Here is a 24,599-nt window from a genome sequence, read left to right as displayed (position 1 = left end):
TTACCAGTGCTTTAATATATATCCTACAGTATGACAGTGACGATAAGGGTTTTGAAGCTCGTACATACCCTTTTGTAGCCCTCTATTTGTTATTGTGCGAACATAAAAAAAATAATTGGGAGTTGGGGGCCTAGCAACGCCCCTGAGTGTAACTGTGAGAAGGTGAAACCCTCCCCCTTCTCACAGTCTCGCATAAGAGAAATTATTACTATTACAGAATGTTCCCCCAACTAGTGTTCTGGCCCATACGGCCTTGATTGGTCCAATTCATTGCCTAATTTGGTGTTTGGGGGGCTGAAGGTGGTGCTGGCTTGATGGGAGTCCAGTACGAGAGAGAAAATAAAGCTTCACTTTTCTTGTCCTAAGACAATTGCCCTCGTTTTTGCCCACACTCTCTGAATCTGCTTGGCCGTATCCCAGATACGTGGGGCGGATCACAGTAACTCAATAATTTCTCGACCGTTTACCTTCGTTCAAACATTTATTAAATCTAAACACTTGTATCTTCAATAATATCCAAACGGAATTTCGATATCATTTCAACTTTATTCAGAATCACAGTATTAGTTTTATACGGGCTTCGTTATCAGTTGGTCTCATTGATTTACGTGGACGCTGGAGCGTGAGGACGTTCAGCAGTGTTGCCAGACTGTTTTGTTGTCTATGAACAACAAAACAAAAGCAAGTTCTCCACACACATTGTTTTAACCGGGGGGGTATACCACGAACCTCGCTGAACATACCCAGTCTTTCTTAGGAAAAACTGTCTCGACAGAGACGCAACTCGCAATCCGAGTGTGCTAAAGCCACACACCCCAGCTCTATCCCTCCGCTCAACTACCTCAGCTGGACGTCTGTTACCGCCATCGCTAAGAGCTAGCAAAGGCTGTTCAACAAAGTCACAACTTTTCTCGGTTTTGGGACCTCAGTGGTGGAACGAGCTCCCTGCCGCTCTCAGGACCGCAGAGTAGCTCACTATCTTCCGAAAAATACTCAAGACTCACCTGTTCAGAGTCCACCTCGAATCTGCATAGCCACCCTCCCCCTTCTGGCCACCATTGTACACGGTATTGTGTTGTGTTGTATTGTATTGTATTATAGTACTTAACTGTGTAGCAACTGCAGTAGCTGCTATCATTGCTGTAACACGGGGATTGGTTAGCCTTGCGATTGTTGTACTTGCACTTGGTTCTATGAACATCCTTTCTGTACAGACAGCAATATATTGTTGCACTTCTTATGACAAATGTACTTATTGTAAGTCGATTTGGATAAAAGCGTCTGCTAAATGCCCTAAATGTAAATGAGTTAAATGGTACCACGACGCTCACTTTAGATTAAATTAGTCGAACCAGGTTTTCCGCTTTAGGTTCAATGCGCTCTCACATAAAAGGGGCGTTTATCGCGTAATTTGACTCACCCTTATGCAAAATGAATCGAGCGAGAGCGGTGTATTGCACCCAATACGAGCAGTGTATTAATATGAATTCCTACAAGGAATTCAAAGTCCAAATCACAGCCAAGGGGAACACGGTTGCCCATAATAAGGCTAGGGTGGCGTGCTGACAAAAAATAGCCGACCGTGTTAATTTGTGAAAAGATTCTGCATATTGTCTAAAAAATGTTAGTTTTTACCCCCATAAATGTGGTGCCAGCACGCACCTACGAACATGGGGCCAAGTCAAAAATAACTTTAAAAAATATTATTCAATGTGGTAAGTTGTAAGCATCCATTTGAATAATTTTAGGTGAATCTAGCCTATGATTTGCAATGGCTTAGGCTCCAACCTATAATCTCATGTTGTTTACCTGTAGCAAATAAAAAGAAAACCCAAATTAATACGACTGGGATGGGGACCGCTCCACCGCCCTTCACCACTTCGGAGGAGCTGGCTCTCGCCAATAACGAAGGTCGGCCGATGATGGTGTGGAAGGGGGGATGTCCTCTGACCCCACTGCTACGACATCCAAGGCGTTTGTAATAAGTATGTATTCATGTATTGGCAATGGACATAAATAATTGTCTTGCGAATCAAATGAGAAATGATCGAGTGTAAATTAATTGTCATGTTTTTCGCTAGCTAGCCTCTACCAGCGCGACACACTGTTGGCTAGCATGCCTAGTGCTACTGGAGTGTTTTGCCCTATGTGCTTTAACGTTTAGCTTTCCTATTTAAATTAATTTTGAATTTACAACAGTACGAATGATTTATTTTATTTTCACTTCAATGACGTTTCGTTAGCAGTTTTCAGACTCCCCACTAGATGGTCGTAAATCATCCATATTATTTGTACCAAGTAACAACCATGGTACCAGGCAACCGCACACTCCAAACCAATATTTTGTCAAAAACCAATTACAATATTGATAACATATACCACAACCAACATACCGTCATAGTGGTCATATCATTACAATAAAGGTTACAAGACTTTTGTTTGCACACCACATAAATCTCATAAAATAGAGGGCATAATCAATTGAGTTAACACATTTTTATTTATTTATAAGGAACAGGAACCAAGTGCATCAGAGCTCTGTGCCGAGTTCCAAGTGCTGGTGTGGTGGCATATATCATATGCGTCGAGAGCATCGAAGAGCTGTAGTTCACAAAGCGGCCTCACATAAAACCTAAAATTATCAAACTTCTTCACGAACATTTTTAGTTTTCTTTGCATGAAAAATTATCATTTAAATCCACAAACAACATATGTGTAATCCAGGGCATATTAAGACTGGGACCAGAAATTAATTATTTTCTCTCCATTGACACCCATTCATATCTTTCGATCTCATAGGTCCCATGAGCTCTACCGGAAGGGACGTGACTTCGCCACTCCATACCCAACACCGTAAGAACGCTAACACTGGATAATTTAAGTTAGGCTACTTGGAGGCTATGGCTACTATTTCAAGTTAAAACAGCTGACCACATGAGGGCAAAAAACACAAAAGATCTCGCCAAAGTACCAGCAAATCTTAAGCAATAAATATCGCATCTTACCTTTATTAACGTGCCTGCAGATGTATCCCGCGGTGTAGCCTGCGTGCCTGCTGCCTAACCACATCCATTTAGTTCAACAGGTTTTCGCTCTGACACTGTCCATCCATGGTACTAGCGGTCTGGTGCTTTTTACCTATGTATTCAGGCTAAAATTAATTGACTGTCTGATGCCTCATCATTGGATACCAGCCATAGAGTATTGGTATTAATATCTCATTCATTGTCCAAGTCAGGCTGGCACCTCATACGAAAATAATCCACAACTACGGTGCCGCAGAGGGGACATCTAGTCACGACTGAAAAAAGACGAGATAGCGATACAACCAGAGCCCGACATTCTCTGATCCTACCTAGTTAATTATACAGCAAAATGTCAAAAAGGAGTGGACAAGACATCAGCTTTTTTTAAAGCCAAGCAATTGAAGCTGACATGCACAGTTAGTGTGCTAGTGTCTTATGAGCTCAGCTAAATTAATATTTATTCTAGAAATATATTGTAATTCTTGAGTTTTTTTTCGCGAGCTAGCCTCTACCAGCGCGACACACTGTTGGCTAGCATGCCTAGTGCTACTGGAGTGTTTTGCCCTATGTGCTTTAACGTTTAGCTTTCCTATTTAAATTAATTTTGAATTTACAACAGTACGAATGATTTATTTTATTTTCACTTCAATGACGTTTCGTTAGCAGTTTTCAGACTCCCCACTAGATGGTCGTAAATCATCCATATTATTTGTACCAAGTAACAACCATGGTACCAGGCAACCGCACACTCCAAACCAATATTTTGTCAAAAACCAATTACAATATTGATAACATATACCACAACCAACATACCGTCATAGTGGTCATATCATTACAATAAAGGTTACAAGACTTTTGTTTGCACACCACATAAATCTCATAAAATAGAGGGCATAATCAATTGAGTTAACACATTTTTATTTATTTATAAGGAACAGGAACCAAGTGCATCAGAGCTCAATGAAAGGCAGGAACTGGTACATTGTTAGGGGGTACGGAACGTGGAGACCCAAGCGCAGACACAGGCAGAGACGAGGTAAAGGGAACGGGGTTTATTGGAATGTAGAAGCGTCAGACAGACGGGGAGTCAGGAACCAGAAGCAGCGTCAGAACAGGCGGGGAGTCGGGAACCAGAAGGAGCGTCGGAACAGGCGGGGAATCAGGAACCAGAAGGAGAGTCCGACAGGCAGGGGTTCGATAACGGGCAAGCAGGACGAAGGCAGGCGGGTAGTCAGGCAGGCAGGAGTTCGGTAATGGGCAAGCAGGGCGATGGCAGGCGGGTAGTCAGGCAAGCAGGAGTTCGGAGAGTACTGAGAAAGGAAGGAGAGTGTTACCACGGGGACAGACTGTAGGAAAGCTCGAGAATACTAGTTGGACCGATACTGACTGTGCAGGAGTAACGACGTACTGGCGCCGACTGGCAGGAGATCTCCGACTGAAGAAGGAACTGGTGATGAGCTGACAGCACACAGGTGTGGAAGGAGAAGAACCACCGGCGCCAAGTGGCCACTAGGTGGAGGTAGTGGACCGCGTAGCAGGACGCTGCGTGACAGTACCCCCCCCTCTACGGACGCCTCTCGGCGGACGCTCAACACCAGCAGGATGATCTCGGTGGAAGTCCCGGACGAGCGAGGCATCCAGGATACTCTTCCGGGGAACCCAAGAGCGCTCCTCGGGACCGTACCCCTCCCAGTCGACGAGGTACTGATGCCCCCGCCCGCGGCGCCGAACCTCCAGGAGGCGACGGACCGTCCACGCCGGATGGTTGTCAATAACCCGGGGTGGAGGTGGGGGCGGGGCAGGAGGAGACAACGGGCTGGAAGAGACGGGATTGACCTGGGACACATGGAAGGTCGGATGTATACGGAGGGATGGGGGAAGCCGGAGACGAACGGCACAGGGGTTGATGATAGCCTCAATCTCAAAAGGTCCAATGAACCGGGGGGAGATTTTAGGAGAGATTCCCTTCAAGGGAAGATCCTTCGCCCGGAGCCAAACCCTCTGTCCGGGAGCGTACTGGGGTGCAGGTAGGCGGCGCCTATTGGCCTGTAGTTGGGAGCTGGAGGATGCGCGGACCAGCGCAGCGCGTGTACGCTTCCAAGTACGCCGGCACCTGCGCATGTGGGCCTGGACCAGTGTTGGGGGTAACGCGTTAGAACTAACGCGTTAGAGTACTCTTATTCGTTTTTTTCAGTAACGAGTAACCTAACGCGTTAGTTTTGCGAATTCAGTAATCAGTAACTCGTTAATTTCCAAAATAACCACTCGTTACTCCGTTACTTTAAGATTTTCCCTCGATAAGGAAAGTAAAGTCCCGGGTTTTCTGCATTTAGTCAGATGCTGCTGCCCTGCTCCTTGCATCCCTCTCTCTCGCTCTGTGTGTGTGTGTGTGTGTGCGCGCGCACCTGTGTGTGTAAGCTACGTGTGTTACGGCGGCAAGATGGACGAGAAGATAGCCTTAGATTCCTGGAGGTACGCTCATTATTTTGAGTTACAGAGCGAAAAGGACAAGAAGAACATAGTGGTCGTTTTGAGCACCTTCTTCTCCTACGTTTCAACCATTACTTTGGTGATAAATAGGCTAAAGGTAGCCTACGTGATTGTTATGAATGTAGGGCTATAGGGTCACACGAACATTTTCAGTTCTTCAATGTTTTTTTAGTGCCATGCACTGTTCTTTTGTGCAACGCATACGGTTAAATTGAGTTAAATTTCCAATTCTAAAAGGTTGCGTGCCTACCTGTTAAGCACTTTGTTAGGCGCCTGCACTTGTAAAGTGGATAAGCTATGTGTGACGCACTGTTCTTTTGTGCGCAGCCAATACGGTAAGCTACATTCTGTTAAAATAACTGCCTGTCCCCGGAGTATGTTATTCATGGAAGCTGTTCAAATGATCAAAGGATGAATGCCTGTTAAATAAAACGTGCAATATGATGACTGTCTTTCCTGTCATTATGCTATAGGTTCATGATTGATTCATAAACAGTCAGCACTGTTGGTGCATCTAAAGGAGGATGTGTGTTGTTGTTGCGCTAGGCGGACACGCACGCACCCCAAACGCATTTTAATTGTTGGTAACGCACGAGTACTCTAACGCGTTTCTTTTATTTATAGGTAACGTAGTAACGTAACGGATTACTTTTAATTGATAGTAACAAAGTAACCTAACGGATTACTTTCAAAAGTAACGATACCCAACACTGGCCTGGACAGACGGGACTGAAATCTCCTCCTCCAGCTCGGGGAACAGGGTTGGTTGATAACCAAGCGAGGCCATGAACGGGGATAAACCGGAGGACGCGTTGACCAGCGTGTTGTGGGCGTACTCGACCCAGGGGAGCTGAGAGTTCCAGGATGAGGGGTTGGCGTGAGAGATACAGCGGAGAGCTGCCTCCATCTCCTGGTTGACCCGCTCTGACTGTCCGTTGGACTGGGGGTAGAATCCGGAAGAAAGGCTGGGTGTGGCCCCTAGCGCAGCACAAAACGCGCGCCACACCTGAGAGGTGAACTGAGGACCCCTGTCCGAGACGATGTCCACCGGAATGCCGTGAAGGCGGAAAACGTGCTGGACCAGGAGGTCCGCGGTCTCCCTTGAAGAGGGGAGCTTGGGGAGCGCGATGAAGTGTGCGCCCTTGGAGAAGCTGTCTATCACAGTGAGGATGGTGGTGTTACCCTCGGACGTGGGCAGACCGGTGACGAAGTCCAGGGCGATGTGAGACCACGGTCGACTAGGAATGGGTAGAGGTCGCAGCAGACCGGAGCGGGAACGAGTAGACGTCTTATTCCGGGCGAAGGTTGCGCATGCTGCAATGAACGCGCGGATGTCCGCATCCATGGACGACCAGCAAAAACGCCGGCGTATGAAGTCCAGTGTGCGGGTGATTCCTGGGTGACAGGTAAGCCTGGAGGAGTGAGCCCAGAGCAGAACCCTGGACCGTACGGCGTCTGGAACGAACAAGCGATTCGGAGGGCCGGTACCGGGGTCTGGCTGCTGACTCTGTGCCCGGCGCACGCGGACTCAATCTCCCAGGTAAGTGTAGCGATCAGACAAGCGGGGGGCAGGATGTTCTCGGGGTCCGAACAGCGACTCCTCGGGGGAGTGCAGGCGGGACAGGGCATCCGGCTTCCCATTCTGGGAACCGGGGCGGTAGGTGAGGGAGAAATTGAATCGCCCAAAGAACAAGGCCCACCTGGCCTGCCGGGAATTCAGTCTCTTGGCCGAGTGAATGTACGCCAAGTTACGGTGGTCGGTCCAAACAATAAAGGGCTGGTCTGCGCCCTCCAGCCAATGCCGCCACTCCTCCAACGCAAGCTTGACGGCCAGAAGCTCGCGGTTCCCGACATCATAGTTCCTCTCTGACGGGGACAGCCGGCGGGAGAAGAAGGCGCAGGGGTGGAGCTTGTGGTCAGAGGCCGAACGCTGGGAGAGGACCGCGCCCACTCCGGTGTCAGAAGCGTCGGCCTCCAGCACAAACTGAAGAGCGGGATCAGGCTGCACCAGGATGGGCGCAGAAACGAAGCGGAGCTTGAGGCTCCGAAATGCAGTCTCAGCTTCCGGAGACCACGAAAAGGGGATCTTTATGGAGGTCAAGGCCGTGAGTGGTGCCGCGACTTGACTATAGCCTCGTATGAACCGACGATAAAAGTTGGCGAATCCCAAGAACTGCTGCAATCTCTTGCGGGTTGGGGGGGAGGGCCACTCGGCCACCGCAGAGACCTTGGAGGGGTACATGCTGATTGGGCCCTGACCGATTATATATCCCAGGAAGGAAACGGATGGCACGTGGAAGACGCACTTCTCCGCCTTGACATATAGGAGGTCGATGGAGCAGTCATAAGGGCGGTGGGAGGGCAGGGACAAGGCGTGGAACTTGCTAAACACCTCCACGAGGTCGTGGTATTCCTCCGGAACAGGGAATAGGTTAGGAGGCGTGGGGGCCGGCTCGAGCTCTGGTGCTCGAGGTGACTGAGCGGACCGTAAACACTGGGACAGGCAGTGGGTACTCCAGGACATTACGCGACCGGTTCCCCAATCGATCCGGGGGTTGTGAGTCTTCAGCCAGGGGTAACCCAAAACGAACGGGGAGAAGGGGCAGGTAATCACCATAAAGGAAATGGACTCGTGGTGATTCCCGGAAACGAGTAGGTCTACCGGAACGGTACGGTGCTCCACCCGCGTGAGTGTCCTCCCGTCTAGTGCCTGGGTCTCGATGGGGGAATCCAGCGGAACCGTGTCGATCTTCCATCGCAGGACCAACTCCCGATCAATGAAACTCTCGTCGGCCCCGGAGTCCAGGAGGATAGAGAGCGGGAGGGCCTGATCCTGCCACAGGAGGACAGCCTCCAGGAGGGGACGGGAGACCGAGGGGTTACAGGAGCGACTCCCCAGGATCCCTCGGCTTACTTGCAAGCCCGATCTTTTCCCGAAAGCGAGGGACAGCCAGACCGGAGGTGGCCCGAAAGACCACAGTAGAGGCAGGAACCGGAGCGCATACGGCGTTCCCTCTCCGCGGGGGAGAGATTCGTGCGTCCGATCTGCATAGGCTCAGGGGAGTGTTCCCGCTCGCGGCGAGGTGGAGCGGAGAACGAAGCGGAAGGCCGAGGTGTTGCAGGCGGCTCGGACCTGTGCGAGACTGGGCGTGAACCTCTCTCCCTGCGGCGTTCGCTCAACCGATTGTCGAACCGAATAGAGAGGGCGATCAGCTCGTCCAGATCCGTGGATTCCTCCCGGGAAGTAAGCTGGTCCTTGATGTCATCAGATAGAGCGTTTAGGAAAACCCCCTGCAGGGCTTCCCCGTTCCAGCCGCTCTCAGCCGCCAGGGTGCGGAACTCCACAGCGAAGGAGGCGACGCTGCGGGATCCCTGGCGGAGATGCAGAAGGCGCTGAGACGCCTCCTTTCCCCGGACCGGGTGATCGAAAACCATCCGCATCTCCGCGGTAAAGGCGGAATAGTCTCTACAAACCGCGGAACCACGTTCCCACACGGCAGTAGCCCAAGCGAGCGCCTCGCCTCGCAGGGAACCGATGAGGTAGGCGATCCGTGACCTGTCGGTGGGGTAGGTCAGAGGCTGTAGTTCGAAGACCAACGAACACTGGAAAAGGAAGGACCGGCAGGAGGTCCCCCTCGTAGCGTTCTGGGGCAGGATTGTACGGCTCCCGGGACGAAGCCGATGGACCCGGAACAGCGACGGATGGATCAGGCGATGGACGGCGCGCTGTGACTGTACAGCCACGGCCAGCTCACGAAGGTTGGAGGTAATCTACTGCAGGACTTGGTCGTGCTGACCCAGGAGAGTTCCTTGACGGGAGATCCTCTGGCGGAGTAACTCTGCGTCCGCTGGGTCCATGTATAGGCCAGTTCGTACTGTTAGGGGGTACGGAACGTGGAGACCCAAGCGCAGACACAGGCAGAGACGAGGTAAAGGGAACGGGGTTTATTGGAATGTAGAAGCGTCAGACAGGCGGGGAGTCAGGAACCAGAAGCAGCGTCAGAACAGGCGGGGAGTCGGGAACCAGAAGGAGCGTCGGACCAGGCGGGGAATCAGGACCGATACTGACTGTGCAGGAGTAACGACGAACTGGCGCCGACTGGCAGGAGATCTCCGACTGAAGAAGGAACTGGTGATGAGCTGACAGCACACAGGTGTGGAAGGAGAAGAACCACCGGCGCCAAGTGGCCACTAGGTGGAGGTAGTGGACCGCGTAGCAGGACGCTGCGTGACAAGATGGCAATGAAGAGGTGAGTTGGCAGAAACAAGTTCCTAAAAGGAGAAAACACTGCATCTTAAAATAAATAAATAAGACAGAGCTAAATCAATTAAGTTATCAATCTTCTGTCTATGTTTAGATTTGATCAGGGAGAGGAACTTAGTCAATCAGAACTTAGTGAAGCTAATGTTGGCTATAGCTTCAACGTCAATGATAGAACTTAGAAACTATCAAGATAAATCGTTCGCTGCCCTCGGTCAAACTACGACAAAGGAGTTTGTACAGATTGTCATCATCATGAATAAATATAGATACGTTACGTTACCTCCTCCGGACCTCCTCTCCTCAAATGCATGAGGCTGCAACCGCAGCAGATTGTCCATGGAAGTGCGCAGCAAGCAGTCAGGTTCAGATTACACAGAGAAGGAGCCGCCCACCGTACCACCCAGCCCTCCCCCATTCTAGAACTACTCATCCAAATGTTATAATTGTTGCAAATTGTTGACGGCTGTGTGCCGTATCCAGCAGTGGCGATTTCTCTAAGACTGCAAGGGAAGCTCAGCTTCCCCTAAAGTTTCGAACATTAAATTGTCAAATATGTATTGTTGTGTTAACATTTCATTGACTACAAATTCGTTAAAATACGTTCATGTCGAAGACAAGTTCGATAAGAATCTTATCCAAGACTGACTCGATTTTGTTAACTTCTCATACATTCCCCTAATGTCAATGCATTAGACCGTAGAAGCCGAGCGTCCATTCACTTCAATGAGACTGCATGGAACAGTTTTTTTCATTGCCTCGAAACTCGACGGTCATTGGATAAATGCCCAGATTTGTCCCGCCCCCGGACGCTCAGCGTCTCTGGGGGTGGATGGAGCAGTGGGCTGGCCTGGGCTAGCCTGGACGCTGGGCTTCCGCGTTATGATTGGAGGATCAGTCGAAAGTCTGAATCACTTTTTGATTGACAGCTATTTTGAGATATACACAGTCACTTCACTATCTGAGTTCAGTGACAGTCCCATCGCGGATTTTGCAAGTGAAGTCTCATGACAAACTGCAACACATTTCTTGGTATTTGCTTGGCGAAATTGCTTCCATTATTAATTTAACAGGGTCACAGACCATTTTCTTGAAAAGGAACGGAGGGCCGAATTGAGGTATAAATAAATTGACAACTATTTTGATGTAGGCCAAAAATGAGCTTCCCCTCTTTAAAAGACCAGCAGCCGCCACTGGTATCCAGATAGACTTTTTGTGGATTGGTTCGCATCTGTCTCGCGCTATTAACATTCATTTTTAAAAAACTGCATTCTAATTTATTTATTTTTTTATTTTTTTTCTGGTGGGGACAAAATTAGTCTTTACGAAAACTGGTGGGGACACGTCCCCGGCGTAATCGACGCCTATGAGTGTAATTGAAGAAGAGGACCTGTTACTTCCGGTTTTCGTGTTTTTTGGCACATAATACAGATTAGCGCCGCTTGTTTTGTTGTTTTGGAGACATTACATCTCGCGCAAGCGCGGAACGTACGGCGTCGGCTGTAATCCCGTAGGTGTGCACCGCCCATGTCGGTGTTTGAGTCAGCTAGATTAAATAGCCCGACTTAATTTACCGATGCGAATCGGCGGTTGGTCCGGTGTGTGGTTGCCTTTAAGATAAAAACCTGCTCCCGACCAGGTTTGGTTGCGAGCATAAGTCACCATGGTGATACAGCGACGCTAAAAGAAATCGACTTTCGTGGTCCAGCTAACCCAGGCTTTGAGCTCAACATACCTCGCTTACCCTCTAATCGAGGTTTGTAGTACAGGCCCCTGAACGACTTTTAAACGTAATTCCAATCATGTGCAAGTACATGCATCGCGCCATACTATTGTGATTAGCAGTAGTTTGCTCATGGCTATCCCCACAGCGTGCCATTCAATAATTAGAAGTTGCACATTTGTCCCCTAACCCCTCTAACCCCAATAAAAACATGAAAGAAGCAGAGGACTTCTATAAAGAAGACATCTATAATGTTATTCATAACCACACACACACACACACACACACACACACACACACACACACACACACACACACACACACACACACACACACACACACACACACACACACACACACACACACACACACACACACACACACACACCAGCATTGCAATACATTTGACGTTTCAGATTCTTCAGTTCAATTCATTAAACATTTCAGCATTTTTAGCAATCCTTTGCACTTTCATTCAGCTGTCACTTTATTTGTTTCCAACCCTTGATATTTTCTTAAATGGTGTGCATGTTTACATTGTTTACTTAATACTTACTAGACTTTTGAACTTTTGTTCAAATCCCTTCACTTTATTTAACTATTTAACGTTTCTTTATTTCTTAATCAATGTGGCTTTATTAAAAAATATTTTCAATCTCACTTTGCACTACAGCACTCACCGCATTTTCTGCAGGAAATGCATTTTCTAGTTACAAGACCATTGTTGGAGGGCTAAATATATTTGACAGCAGAAGATTCAGCACAGTACCTGAATCTGGTTATATTGAGTACTGAACATCAAAGACATTTCTTTGAAGACAAAAAAGAGAAATGCCCTAATCACCAAGATTTGAGCTGGTCCACCATCAGAAGAAGGTCGATATCATTGCTTTCACTAGATTACCTTTACAGTTTTTTACAATACAATAAACACAATTTTGATTGTCTTGTTTTGTTTAGCAAAATCCAACACACGAATAGCACAATCACAAACCCAATTAGCAAAACACCTTAGCTCCTTTGCAAAATGAACCACTCTTGTCAAAACTATACACTAACTTATCAAAACCATATTCTTTTACCATATGAAACACACACGTTGCATATGACTTACTTCTGTTTGCACCAGTTACACTCTGCTGTTGAAAACCTTAAACACTTTCGGCTAATTCTGCTTCTAAGTGCATAGAGTAGTATGGGTGAAGCACACAGTGAATTTGCAAAACATTGCTTGGATTTGCACAACTGTAAACACAATGGGCCCTATTTTAACGGTCTGAAACGCAAGTGGGAAGCGCAAAGCGCAAGTAGCTTTGTGGGCGGTTCTACGGCGCTATCGCTATTTTACAGGCGGATAAATGACGCTTGCGCCGCGGCCTAATTACCCGTAGGTGTGGTTTGGGCGTAACGTGCAACAAACCAATGAGAGTGCCAGCTCCCATCCCCTTTAAGAGCTATGAGCGCATTTGAATCGGACAAGTTGATATTTTGACAGCGCGTCTGCAGTCTCCGATGAGACAGATGCACATGAATTTCAAACTGCAAATGGCTTAGTTTATTGCCAAATAATATGGCCTAATTCACACATGGAATAAGGGGGTTTCTTCCACAACTTCAGAAATACTGAGTCCTCAAATAAATTTCGGCAAAGAAAACGTATGATAGGCTATAACATATGATATGCGGTAACTGTGGTTCTATTTAATGATATACGCAATACATTATAAACATTGTTTCTTATCAGTATTGTATGCTATCCTAATATGCATGTGTCCCCGCGGTAATAGACATTGCCATTGATTGTATTATGCGTTACGTGTTTAGTTTGCCCAAGTGAAGGAGTTCAAGTACCTCGGGATCTTGTTCGCGAGTGAGGGAACTATGGAGCGTGAGATTGGCCGGAGAATCGGAGCAGCGGGGGCGGTATTGCGTTCGCTTTACCGCACCGTTGTTACGAAAAGAGCTGAGCCGCAAGGCAAAGCTCTCGATCTACCGGTCGATCTTCGTTCCTATCCTCACCTATGGTCATGAGGGTTGGGTGATGACCGAAAGGACGAGATCGCGGGTACAAGCGGCCGAGATGAGTTTTCTCAGAAGGGTGGCTGGCGTCTCCCTTAGGGATAGGGTGAGAAGCTCAGCCATCCGTGAGGAACTCGGATTAGAGCCGCTGCTCCTTTACTTAGAAAGGAGTCAGCTGAGGTGGTTCGGGCATCTGGTAACGATGCCCACTGGGCGCCTTCCTTGGGAGGTGTTTCAGGCACGTCCAGTGGGGAGGAGACCTCGGGGAAGACCCAGGACTAGGTGGAGAGATTATATCTCAACACTGGCCTGGGAACGCCTCGGGATCCCCCCGTCAGAGCTGGTCAATGTGGCCCGGGAAAGGGAAGTCTGGGGCCCCCTGCTTGAGCTGCTCCCCCCGCGACCCGACCCCGGATAAGCGAACGAAGATGAGATGATGAGGATGAGAGTGTTTAGTTTGCGTGTGTTTAAACAGAGCACACACGCGCGCCCGCATTCATTCATTCTTTTTAACACTCACTCGCGGTAAAACAATGTTTTTCACGATCAAATAGGGCTACTCATCAATCCTAAAAGTTATGGGCATGTAGGCCACGATGTCTGTGTCAAGAAAATATGTGTTTGCTGTACGGTGTTTGCAGATGCATTGATTTAAAAGTACAACTTATTGCCGCTGCATCAGCTGTTCTTTCCCAAATAATTTACCAAGAATGTGCGGCTAGGTAGATGAGAGAAGCAAAGTGTATGCGTGAGGTGCACAAGCAATCCGTATGCATCGCATGCGCATGTATGCATGCGCCCTTAAAATAGCATCTGAACAACGCGCCACTGACTTTAAACCAGGTATTTCCTGGTCAGTAGCGCAATGGTATTCAGAGACGGCAAAATACCGTTTGCGCCAGAACACGCCTCCTCCTTCCGCCGAACCGCCCCTTGGGGCGCATGATCAATCCCTAATTTACCGGCGAGTGGCGCTGGTGGGAAAAGAACGCTCTGCGCCAGTTGTAAACTAGCAACGACACATGCGCCAGTGACTAAGTCACTTGCGCCGGATGCAAGATAGGGCCCAATGTCTGCGCACACTTTTTGCAAAACAATACACACAGTGAACACTAAACACACTTGTATGCATTACTGTAGAAACCACACAGGACACAAGACTAATGCTGTTGACAATGTTATTTTTTTTTTCCATATGCTCAAGGCAACAAGCCAACCAAAAAAACATTTCCCAGTTTTCATGAACATAACATGAACAAAAAAAGAACCCCCCCCCCCCCCCAAAAAAAAAGAAAACACAGCACATAAATTGCTATTGTTGGTCTCTTCTCCTAGCTGGATATGGCCAGAGAATCTCATCTACATCACAGGCGATATCCTCATTCGCCAGACAGCGGGGAAAGAATCGCCGTGCATGCCTTATCCACCCCTGTATGGCTGTGGCCTCAACCTGGTCACAGGCCTCCTCCATGGCCTGAACGAGGGCTACCCGAGCCAGGGGGTGCAGATCGTAAACCTTCCACCGCCATGCCGAGAAAAATTCTTCAATTGGGTTAAGAAATGGTGAATATGGTGACAGGAAAAGGACTGTGAAATTTGGGTGCTGTGTAAACCAGTTCTGAACCAGAGCAGAGCGGTGGAATGAAACATTGTCCCAGGTGACAATGTATTGGATCTGTATGTTATTGATTGTGAGGTTGTATAATCTGTCTAAAAATGCAAGGATGTGAGGGGTTTTATACGGACCCATGTTGGCATGGCGGTAGAGGACCCCTTTCTGGGTGATTGCCGCACAAAGGGTGATGTTACCCCCACGTTGCCCCGGGACACTTATAATTGCCCTCTGGCCAATTCTTCCCCTCCTTCTGACCTTTGAGAGGTTAAACCCCGCCTCGTCTATGTAGATGTACTCATGCTGAATGGCCTCAGCATCCATTTGTAAGACTCTCTAAAATACAGTGAGACAAGATTGTGTAGTTCAGCATAGATTTAGTGTACAGCACATTTACATGTAAAAAAAGGTTATGTGTGCAGTATGCAACATCAGAGTGCTAAAGTGAACAATACATACCTCCACATACTCATGCCGCAGCTGTTTGACCCTCTCAGAGTTCCTCTCAAAAGGCACTCGGTACATCTATTTCATTTGTACCTGATGTGCCTTCAGGATACGAGCTATGGTGGACAGAGAGACCTGATTCACGTTCTGAAAAATGATTTGGTCTTCAATAATTTTGGCCTGGATTTCACGAAGCCTGATGGCATTATTTGCCAAAACCATATTCACAATCTCCCTCTCCTGCAGTGGTGTGAAAATGGGAGCCCTTCCTCCTCGTTGTCCTCGACCCTCAATCCTATGTAGAACAAAACACATGTAACCTACTGTAAAATGTCCCAGGAAGGGGTATCAAAAGTGCTGATATGGGGTGCATACAGTAAGAAGCTGTAAACAGGTAATTTTTGTACCTGTTTTCCAGTCTGAATGCCCTTATGACAGATGCCACGGTGAATCTGCTGAGATTTGTCTGGACTCTCAGTCCAGCCTCCCTCAGCGTCAATCCATGGTTCACAACATGGTCCACAAGAGTTGCGCGAATTTCATTGCTTAAAGTTGGACCTCTTCTCCTTTGAGCTTCACCTCCTCCTGCTTGAAGTCTTCCTCTTCCTCTTCCTCTACCTCGGCCTCTACCTCTGGCACGGCCTCTGCCTCCTTCTCCTCCTTCTCCGATTCCCCCTCTCATCCTCACTCTTCCTCTTCCTTCCATTTTGGTTAAGTTTGGTGAACTCACCTGCTGCATTTTTATAGTGCTTAAACCTGATTGGTGTGTCTACAATTAAGCAATCTTGTGTTTGCACACCTGATGGCAGTGTTCAATCAACTGGCTCATGGGTGTGGTAATTTGATAGTCAGTGCTTTAGAATTGCAAGGAAGTGACATCTTGATATACTTCTGTGTCTAATGCATAGACGCATGTGTTAGTGTTTCAAATCACTGTGTGTATTGTTTTGCACAAAGTGTGAACGGACTCATTGTGCAAATCTGGGGCCGAGTTTTGCTCCTTGAGTGTAAGGTTTTGATAATTGGGCAAAACTTTAGATTTAAGTGTTTATTGTATCGTAAAAAACTAATAGGTTAGTCACATACACTGCACACATAATAACACCAGCACAAAGAAAGAAAAACACTTTCATAGATTTACAATGTTGTATTGATGGGTGCGTATTGAATAATAACAGATTGCATGAGTTATACCGCCTATGCCCCTATGTACATTAAACCCGTTATTGATCAAGCAGAAGCATGACTCTCATCACTCGACACTTGCCTTGGACTCGTCACTATGACCCAAAGTAATATTGAAAGATTCTTCCATTTTAGATCATGGTAGGTGACTGTGAACTAGTCAAGGAATACAGACTTTAAACACAGATACTATGTATATTATATCGGATGTTATTGTAACACCTAATGCCGCACTAGCTGTCGAGATACCATGCTCATATATTTAAAACGTTATATCACATTTTTTAATATATAAAAGGTTCATGCGTATGAACCCTTCCCAATCATAATCGGTGATGAATACCAAGAAGCCAACCGAGCGGTCTGCTAATGTGTTGACTCCAGCCCCCTATGGCTAGAAACTGTAGCTTGGAGTTAAAGTGTATCCATCTCAGATTCTTTTCAACATATATTCTCCCCTCTCCTATTTCATGTGCTTTATTTTTTCCGCGCCCCCTCAAGTAGACGTTTCATCCTCTGGGGTATTTATATAACTTTCAGTTGGTGATCATTCATTCACCCAGAAACATGGTTTCGAACTATTTTCCCTTGACGAAAAACAAGTCGAACTATTGTGTGTGTGTGTGTGTGTGTGTGTGTGTGTGTGTGTGTGTGTGTGTGTGTGTGTGTGTGTGTGTGTGTGTGTGTGTGTGTGTGTGTGTGTGTGTGTGTGTGTGTGTGTGAGAGAGAGAGAGAATTCTTTCCGGAGGCACATTCATGATTTTGATAATGGGCAACCCAGTCTCACGGAAATATGGAATACTGTCACGTCACGTCATTTAATCTATTAATTCGTGATCTGGGACACGTAATTTCAATTTTTTCTTGCCAAAAGCACAAATTTCAAACTCATTCGAAAAAGATGAGATTAAGCAGATACCTTTTCTTCCGTTGCGGTTTGCCTCTAGAGCAGCGCACCTGCATTAAATGTATCTGAATTGTCAGAATTTCCCAGAATCAAAGGTGAAAGTAGAAACGGGTGGCCAAAAGCTGTCATATTGTTAGAAATTTGTGCTTTTGGCACGAAAAAATTTAAATTACGTGTCCCAGATCACAAATGAATAGATTAAATGACGTGACAGTGTCACGTATTTTCGTGAGACTGGGTTGTAATGGGGCAAAAGGCTCTTGTAGTACTGTGCATATGTCAAGGTCTTTGTGTTTACTATTTCATTGTATTGCGATGGCGTGACAGTGTTCTATTTCATCCCTACTGACCACCAGAGGCGGTGCTTACAGCACTGTCCACCTCGCGCATGCGCATTTCGAGAACCTAATACCAACATAGTCACCTGTGACCAGGGCTCCGAACCGGTTCAAGGAACCAAAACGAAAACCGAAAACGAACGGAATTTTACGAGAAACAGAAACGAAAACCAAATGGTCTTCAACTGTTCCAGAACAGAAACGTTATTCTGAAATCCCCAAAACTGGTTAATAACGGGTTTTTTTCGTTCTCTATATAGCCTATACAATTTCAAAAAAGCATAGCCTATTTCATGAAAAATAATAACAATAATATTTCCGGTTGCCGCGTTCACTTCAACGCCCGCAAAGCTCAGTTGTCACAAATTCCCAACACCACCCTGGCGAGAGCCGATTTGGAACAGTTGCTATCTTCGACAAAGGTAACGTGAGCTTACTAATTAATTAACTGAGTCCACTATAATAACATTAGCTTAGCAACTCGTTAGCAACTCACTACAAGGTTACAGATATTTGCACTATATAACTAACGTTAACAGCTGACGTTAGTTAGCCAGCCAACTAGGACTAGGACTACAGTTAATGTTAGCTGGCTATGTCGTTTGGTTGTTACGGATTGAATACTGTAATTTATTTTGGCTTTTACGTGTTATTTAGATGGGACGGATCCAGGAGAACCCGATGAGAAAACATTTCTCATTTAATGCAGCGTCCAACAAATCTACCTGTCAAGTCGAGGGCTGTGGGGCAGAAATTATTGGGAATCACGGCAGCAACCTGCAGAGACATATTCAAAGACGACATCCAGATCTGTTCGAGAAGTCACTCCAAGACCAACAAAACCAAAACAAGGTCAGCAGCGGATGGGCAAAATACTTTGGACTCGTTCATAGTGAAAAAGCCCAGACAGTTCCAAGTCGCATTGAGTCCTGATAGGTATGACAGTACATACTTACGAATAATTGTTAGGTTCTAAGAAAAATAGAATAATGTTCTAAAATAGGTACAAGATTTCCCTTTACAAATATACATCAAGAAAGGCTGCATGTTGAAATCCCCACCCTGTACAGAGATTTATTTATGCAATTATAACCATGTGTTTTCATATGAAATTAACATTAAACAGAACAAATAGGTGCAATAAATATACACATGCACAAGGTATTCATGTTATTTATGTTAAATCAATATATGGGTTACTAAAACTCAGCAATCTATTGTGTTGGTAACTTCACTCAAATCTATCTACAGTCTAGTATGCGTTTAGACAAATACGATAAAATATGAATATAATATGTGCAACCTTTGTGGTTGTTCAAGACACACTGAAGGCATGATGCCGACATAGGTTTGCAGAGAAATGTATACAATATGCACACTGAAGGCCGTTGAAACCCCAGTGTCCATCCTCACGGGAAGGTGTGTGTGTGTGTGTGTGTGTGTGTGTGTGTGAGCCTGAATGAATTTTTAGGTTCTCCAATGTGGTAGAAATTAACCTTACATTTTATGTTAAACTATGATTATTATTTGGCCTACATATCATATAGATACTTTAATAGTGGAAAACAGCTGATCACCTTTAGCCTAGATGTTATGTGCCGTGTGACACCAGTGAGTGAGTCCAGTCCATTCCCATCTGATGTGTCACACCAGTAAGAGAGTCCAGTCTACTCCCATTTGATGTACTCTCTGAAGACAATGCTTACATTCACACGTGTGCATCATCTCTGTTTGTATAAGGATAATATATGTTCTAAGGTCACATTGGGATCCAGAAGACATGAGAATATGCTGACATCCACACAGTATGACCCAGAAAAACATTCTATGCACATCAATATTTGATGAAAGTCCAACTTTGTATTGTGTAAAGGATTGGGGATATAAGGAGCTGTCCGGGATTCATTCGGCAGTGTGTATTCGCGAATACCATTCGGCTTTGTTGTCTCTCGTTTGCGGGTGGCAATAAACTCTCCATCTATACTTGACCTGGACTCCCCGATTCCTCTTTGCTTATAGCTAGTTGAAGTGAATTAGATAAGTGGTTATTATTAGTGCCACAACACCAACAGAAAACACAACAGCATACTTTTCAGAAATTGTACAGGCTTCTCCACTTATAATAGGGGTGTGAATCTTTGGCTTCAGACGATTCGATTTGATTAACGATTCAGTAGGCGATTTGATTCTAGGACAATTATTATTTTTTGGAACGATTCGATTCGATTCTGTAAACCATGATTCGATTCAGTAACTTTAACCCAAATTCTATATCTGTGAAATAAACATGCAATAATGTGACACCCCTTGTCAATTTGACCACTATTCTTTGCGAAGCCAAAATGCTTCCACACTTTGGAATTCAAGTTTGCTGGTGCATTAACAATCTCGCTGCCGCACTCTGCCATGTTTGAAATGCACCATTAGAGGGTGAGGGAGAAAAAAAACTTGTGGGACTTCCTTTCAAGCTGACTAGCTGATGACAGAGTTACGGATTACCCTAATTTATAAGGCGTTTTGTGGCTGTGGACAAAAATATAAAGGTTGCCTACCCCTGGGTGTAGTTTCAATGTTCACAAATGTTTATTCATTCAAGTGTATGAGTGACAGAGAAAGTGAGGTAGCCAGTGGTTTTCAAACTTTTTAATGAGTACCCCCTCAGAAAATATTTGGCTCTTCAAGTACTGTACCACCATTGTGACTAACATTGACCCACAGTCACATGGCTTGTGAAGGGCAAAGTGTTGTAGCCTTACTGTTACTGTTCGTCACTTTACTTCACGCTGCTACAGTTGCAGCTTGAAGTCGTGCTGGTATTAAAAAATATTGTGAAGGTATTAAAAAAGGTAGTGTTGGGAAAAACGGTCTGTCTAGTTACTGGACCAGATGAAATGAGACGGAGAGGTAATAAAGTCTGTCGGCACGAGGACCTTGGATTTATTAAGTAAAGTAGCAACGGTTATACAGAGTCATAAAGCGTGAGAGATCGAATATGTCTAAGTCCCTAATCAGCGCTGATGGTTCGTCCAGAGCTTCGCCTCCGTGGAAGGTCTGCTTCAGAAGAAAAGGGGAAGAGTTCCTGTGTGATACAGTTTTATGCTGTATCTTCCTCTCGATGAGGTGTGTGCGTTTAAGATGTGTATGGTTCTGTGTGTCTTTGCTTGACCTTGCTTCCCAGGCCCTAGTGTATGCAGGTGTATCTTCTTGTGATCTTCCTGACGGGGGAGAGCCTCACAGAATCTCCTGTTTGTGGCCCTCCCGTTCTGAGGATGAAACGGTGCATTGTCTGAGTGTTTACCATTTGCTTGGAGGAGAAATGGGGCCTTGGTTCTGGCTTTCACCTGACTATGTTATCAAGTATGTGTTATGTGTTAAAAGCTGACTATATTGTATCGTGACTGCCATGTGTTGTGCTCCTCAAGCTAGGGTGGGAGTTAGCTATATTTATATGTGCTCAGCAGGTTATTTTGCCCAACAGTAGTAAATTCAACTCAAGAATCTTTGTATAAACCCTCCCAATGACACTGATCTAATACCACTAATATGTAACGTAACGTCTGACTGGTAAGAGTCGTCCCTCCAGAGGTGCCTGTTGCGCCAGCGGTGCACCCAATTAGTGTGGCGAAGATTTAGAGAATTTGTGCGATGTGATTATGGTGACCAATATTGCGATTTACGATGCTATATATAAAAAGGAATTATGATTGTACTGGCTTGGTTTTCAAGGAAAATGTGAGAATTTATAGTTTTAAAACCTCTATGTCTCAATTTAAAACATACACATATAAATAATCGAAATATGAATGTATAAAAGCTTGTACTATAGGCTAATGCCTTTAATGTGTGAAAGCCTTTAAAAATGTGTGAAAGTGATTCCACAGTGATAATGCCCTTTTGTCCTGTCTCTAAATTTCTTTATTTATAACATGCACTTCATTTGCTGTTTAACAATGCTAAATGTATTGTTTATAACCAACAATTTCTTGTGTGATTTTGGACACCAATAACATTAATATAGCCCTCTGGTGCATTCATTTTGATGCATCAACTTCTGTCAGTAACCATCATTTTCCGTTGTGTGTCCTGATAATTCACCGATGACAAAGGATAGTAGTATGCCAAAACTGGGTAATACATGTCTAGTTCATACCATTGTACAAAAGTTAACATGTTAAATTTTCCTACAAGGTTTGACTTGTATATTCTATTTTTTATCCTATTTTGCAGTTAGTAATATCGAAAATATTCAACCACATAAAGTGCAATGGAAGAAAAGGTCGGAAGAGCTGCAGTCCCGAATCAATGAGCTGGAGGAGGAGAATGCTTTGCTCAAGCAGCAGCTTGAGCAAAGGCCTTCAGCAAATCAAGGTTAGTAAAGCTGGAGTAAAGTTTTACTTAAGGACTTTCAAGAATGTATGTGGCTTCACTAGAATTTTACAACAATATACCACAACAATATTGGGGTTCACCCATCGCATGAGGGTCACTCTATGTCACAACGTCTGATAGACATATGAGCATATGAGCTCACATCGTGTAGCGACAGTACGTTTAGACTTTGTCTCAATCCGTTTTTCAAGGAAATCATGTCATTCAGATCTTCCTGAGTGGAAGCTAGCTTAACCCCACCTCCTTTACAGCCACCCCCTTCCCGACTATCAGCCGTCAGAACCTTGGTCAGAACGTATTTTTCGAAATTGTGCAGTGGGAGAAGTTATGCTGAGACAGGGGGTAAAGTTGTACTTTAAGGTTGTTTTAAGTTTTATTTTTCTGCTTTTTGTAATTTCTCAGGTGAGAAAATGGACAACACTGCCACCGACCCAGAGTCAGACACTGACTGGAGTTCCAACTCCAGCACTGACTCCACCGATTCCAGGAGCAGTGATACAAGCTCTTCCTCCTCTGATGGCCGCAAGAAAAAGAGGAAGCACAAAAAGAAAAACAAAAAGGCTTCAAAGAACAAAGGACTTCGAGGTAAAGTAAACTATAGAGTTATGCTGTATTTCTTTAGGTTTGGACATTACATATAGTGTATACAGCTTAGGGCAGAATTATTAGCACCCCTATGAAAATTTAATTTTTCTAAAAGTACTTACTAACCCTTACCCTGCAACTAAGACAAACCACAACAATCTTTGGGGAGAAGTAAACTGTATTTATATTAGTGTTTTATTGCTGTTAATTTATTTTCCATTTTCAGTGACAACAATATCGGATGTTGTTAAAAGGTACCGCCGGGTCCTTAAACTAATTCAAAAAGGACGCAAGATGTCGAGGGCATTCCTGAAGGCACGCGTTTCTAGAAACGCAGTTAAAGACACCGCAGCAATAGCGGAGCTCTACATTGCAGAGAGGAGTGTCCTGGATGGAATCAAAGGCGAACAGAGGCTCCTTCATTTAGCAAAGCTCTGCCAGTCCAAAATTGTTGGAGAACTTGCACTTAAAATTGAAGACCTGAAGAGGAAAAAAAAACTAATACCATCCTCCAAAAAGGGTTAAAGGGACAGGGGTGAAAGGAGAGAGTTTTTTTAATTAAAGGATAAATCCTGTGTAAAATGGATCTGGGATATGTTTAATATGATAATGAGATGGGATGTTCATTTGGGAGCAAAAAAGCACATGCAGACGCATTCTTAAGTTGGCTGTTTTTAGCCGATTCTACCAAAACGCTTTAAGCTTGGAACGATGTCTCATGGTAAAAACAAAATCGCTATTTTAAACCACTTAAAAGGCTAGAAGTAGCCCGACACTTCTTTGGTAGTATAGTAAGGGTCTTAAAATATAAAACGAGGCATTGATAACTTTGTAAGTGTACAGATTGTTTATTACAAATTACATTTTATACACACAATGCTATCAGTTGTTCACCCGTCGACGCCATGTTGTATTTAAGACTCGATATAAGTACATTGACAAACACAGAGATTGTGACATCCGTGAACAACACGCAAGCTAAGCTCTGTGTTCGCCATTCTACTTATCAAGTCTTAAATACAAGATGGTGTCGATGGGTGAACTTCTGATGGTATTGTGTGCATAAAATATAATTTTTAATAAACAATCTGTACACTAACAAAGTTATCAATGCCTCGTTTTATATTTTAAGACCCTTATTATACTACCAAAGAAGTGTCGGGCTACTTCTATCCTTTTAAGTGGTTTAAAATAGCAATTTCGTTTTTACCACGAGACTTGCCCCCATCGTTCCAAGTTGATAGCGTTTTGGTAGAATGCGTCTACATTCACTTTTTTGCTCCCAAATGAACATCCCATTTCGTTATCATGTTAAACATATCCCAGATCCATTTTACACTGGATTTATCCTTTAATTTTTTTTCTTGTTTTAAAAAGTTCAAAGTAAGCCTGGTTGAAGTTCTTTGACTTACTATAAATGTACATTGCCCTTTGAACTCTTCGCCTTTGTACCACAATTTCTGATTACGTTTAGTTATTTATTTTCAAATAATAAAGTTGTTTTCCGTCTCTGATATCCTGCTTATGTTTTGTTTATTTCACTTTGTGGTCATCCAGTGTTACTGATTAGTTTTGCAAAACTTTTTTTCTATTTTGTACTGTTACTAGTCTGTAGAC

The 24,599-nt window shown here is 45.1% G+C and overlaps 1 protein-coding gene across 1 annotated transcript; it reads left to right on the top strand.

Annotated features, from left to right (window-relative positions):
* The first annotated feature begins 21,385 nt into the window (after window positions 1-21,385).
* Window positions 21,386-23,673, top strand: LOC130374628 (coiled-coil domain-containing protein 106-like). Its single transcript, XM_056581503.1, has 2 exons — window positions 21,386-22,982; window positions 23,209-23,673. The coding sequence occupies exons 1-2, from the start codon at window positions 22,808-22,810 to the stop codon at window positions 23,505-23,507; spliced, it is 474 nt and encodes a 157-aa protein (XP_056437478.1). The 5' UTR covers window positions 21,386-22,807; the 3' UTR covers window positions 23,508-23,673.
* Window positions 23,674-24,599: the final 926 nt, after the last annotated feature.

Source organism: Gadus chalcogrammus, chromosome 2, assembly GCF_026213295.1.
Source record: "Gadus chalcogrammus isolate NIFS_2021 chromosome 2, NIFS_Gcha_1.0, whole genome shotgun sequence".
NCBI lineage: Eukaryota > Metazoa > Chordata > Actinopteri > Gadiformes > Gadidae > Gadus > Gadus chalcogrammus.
Note: the sequence above shows the minus strand (reverse complement) of the source record. Positions and strands in the feature narration are given on the sequence as shown.

Coding starts and splice junctions, on each gene's coding strand:
- LOC130374628 (XM_056581503.1), top strand. CDS start 22,808: ATGGACAACACTGCCACCGACCCAGAGTCAGACACTGACTGGAGTTCC. Junction 22,983..23,208: donor AAAGAACAAAGGACTTCGAG/GTAAAGTAAACT, acceptor TTCCATTTTCAG/TGACAACAATATCGGATGTT.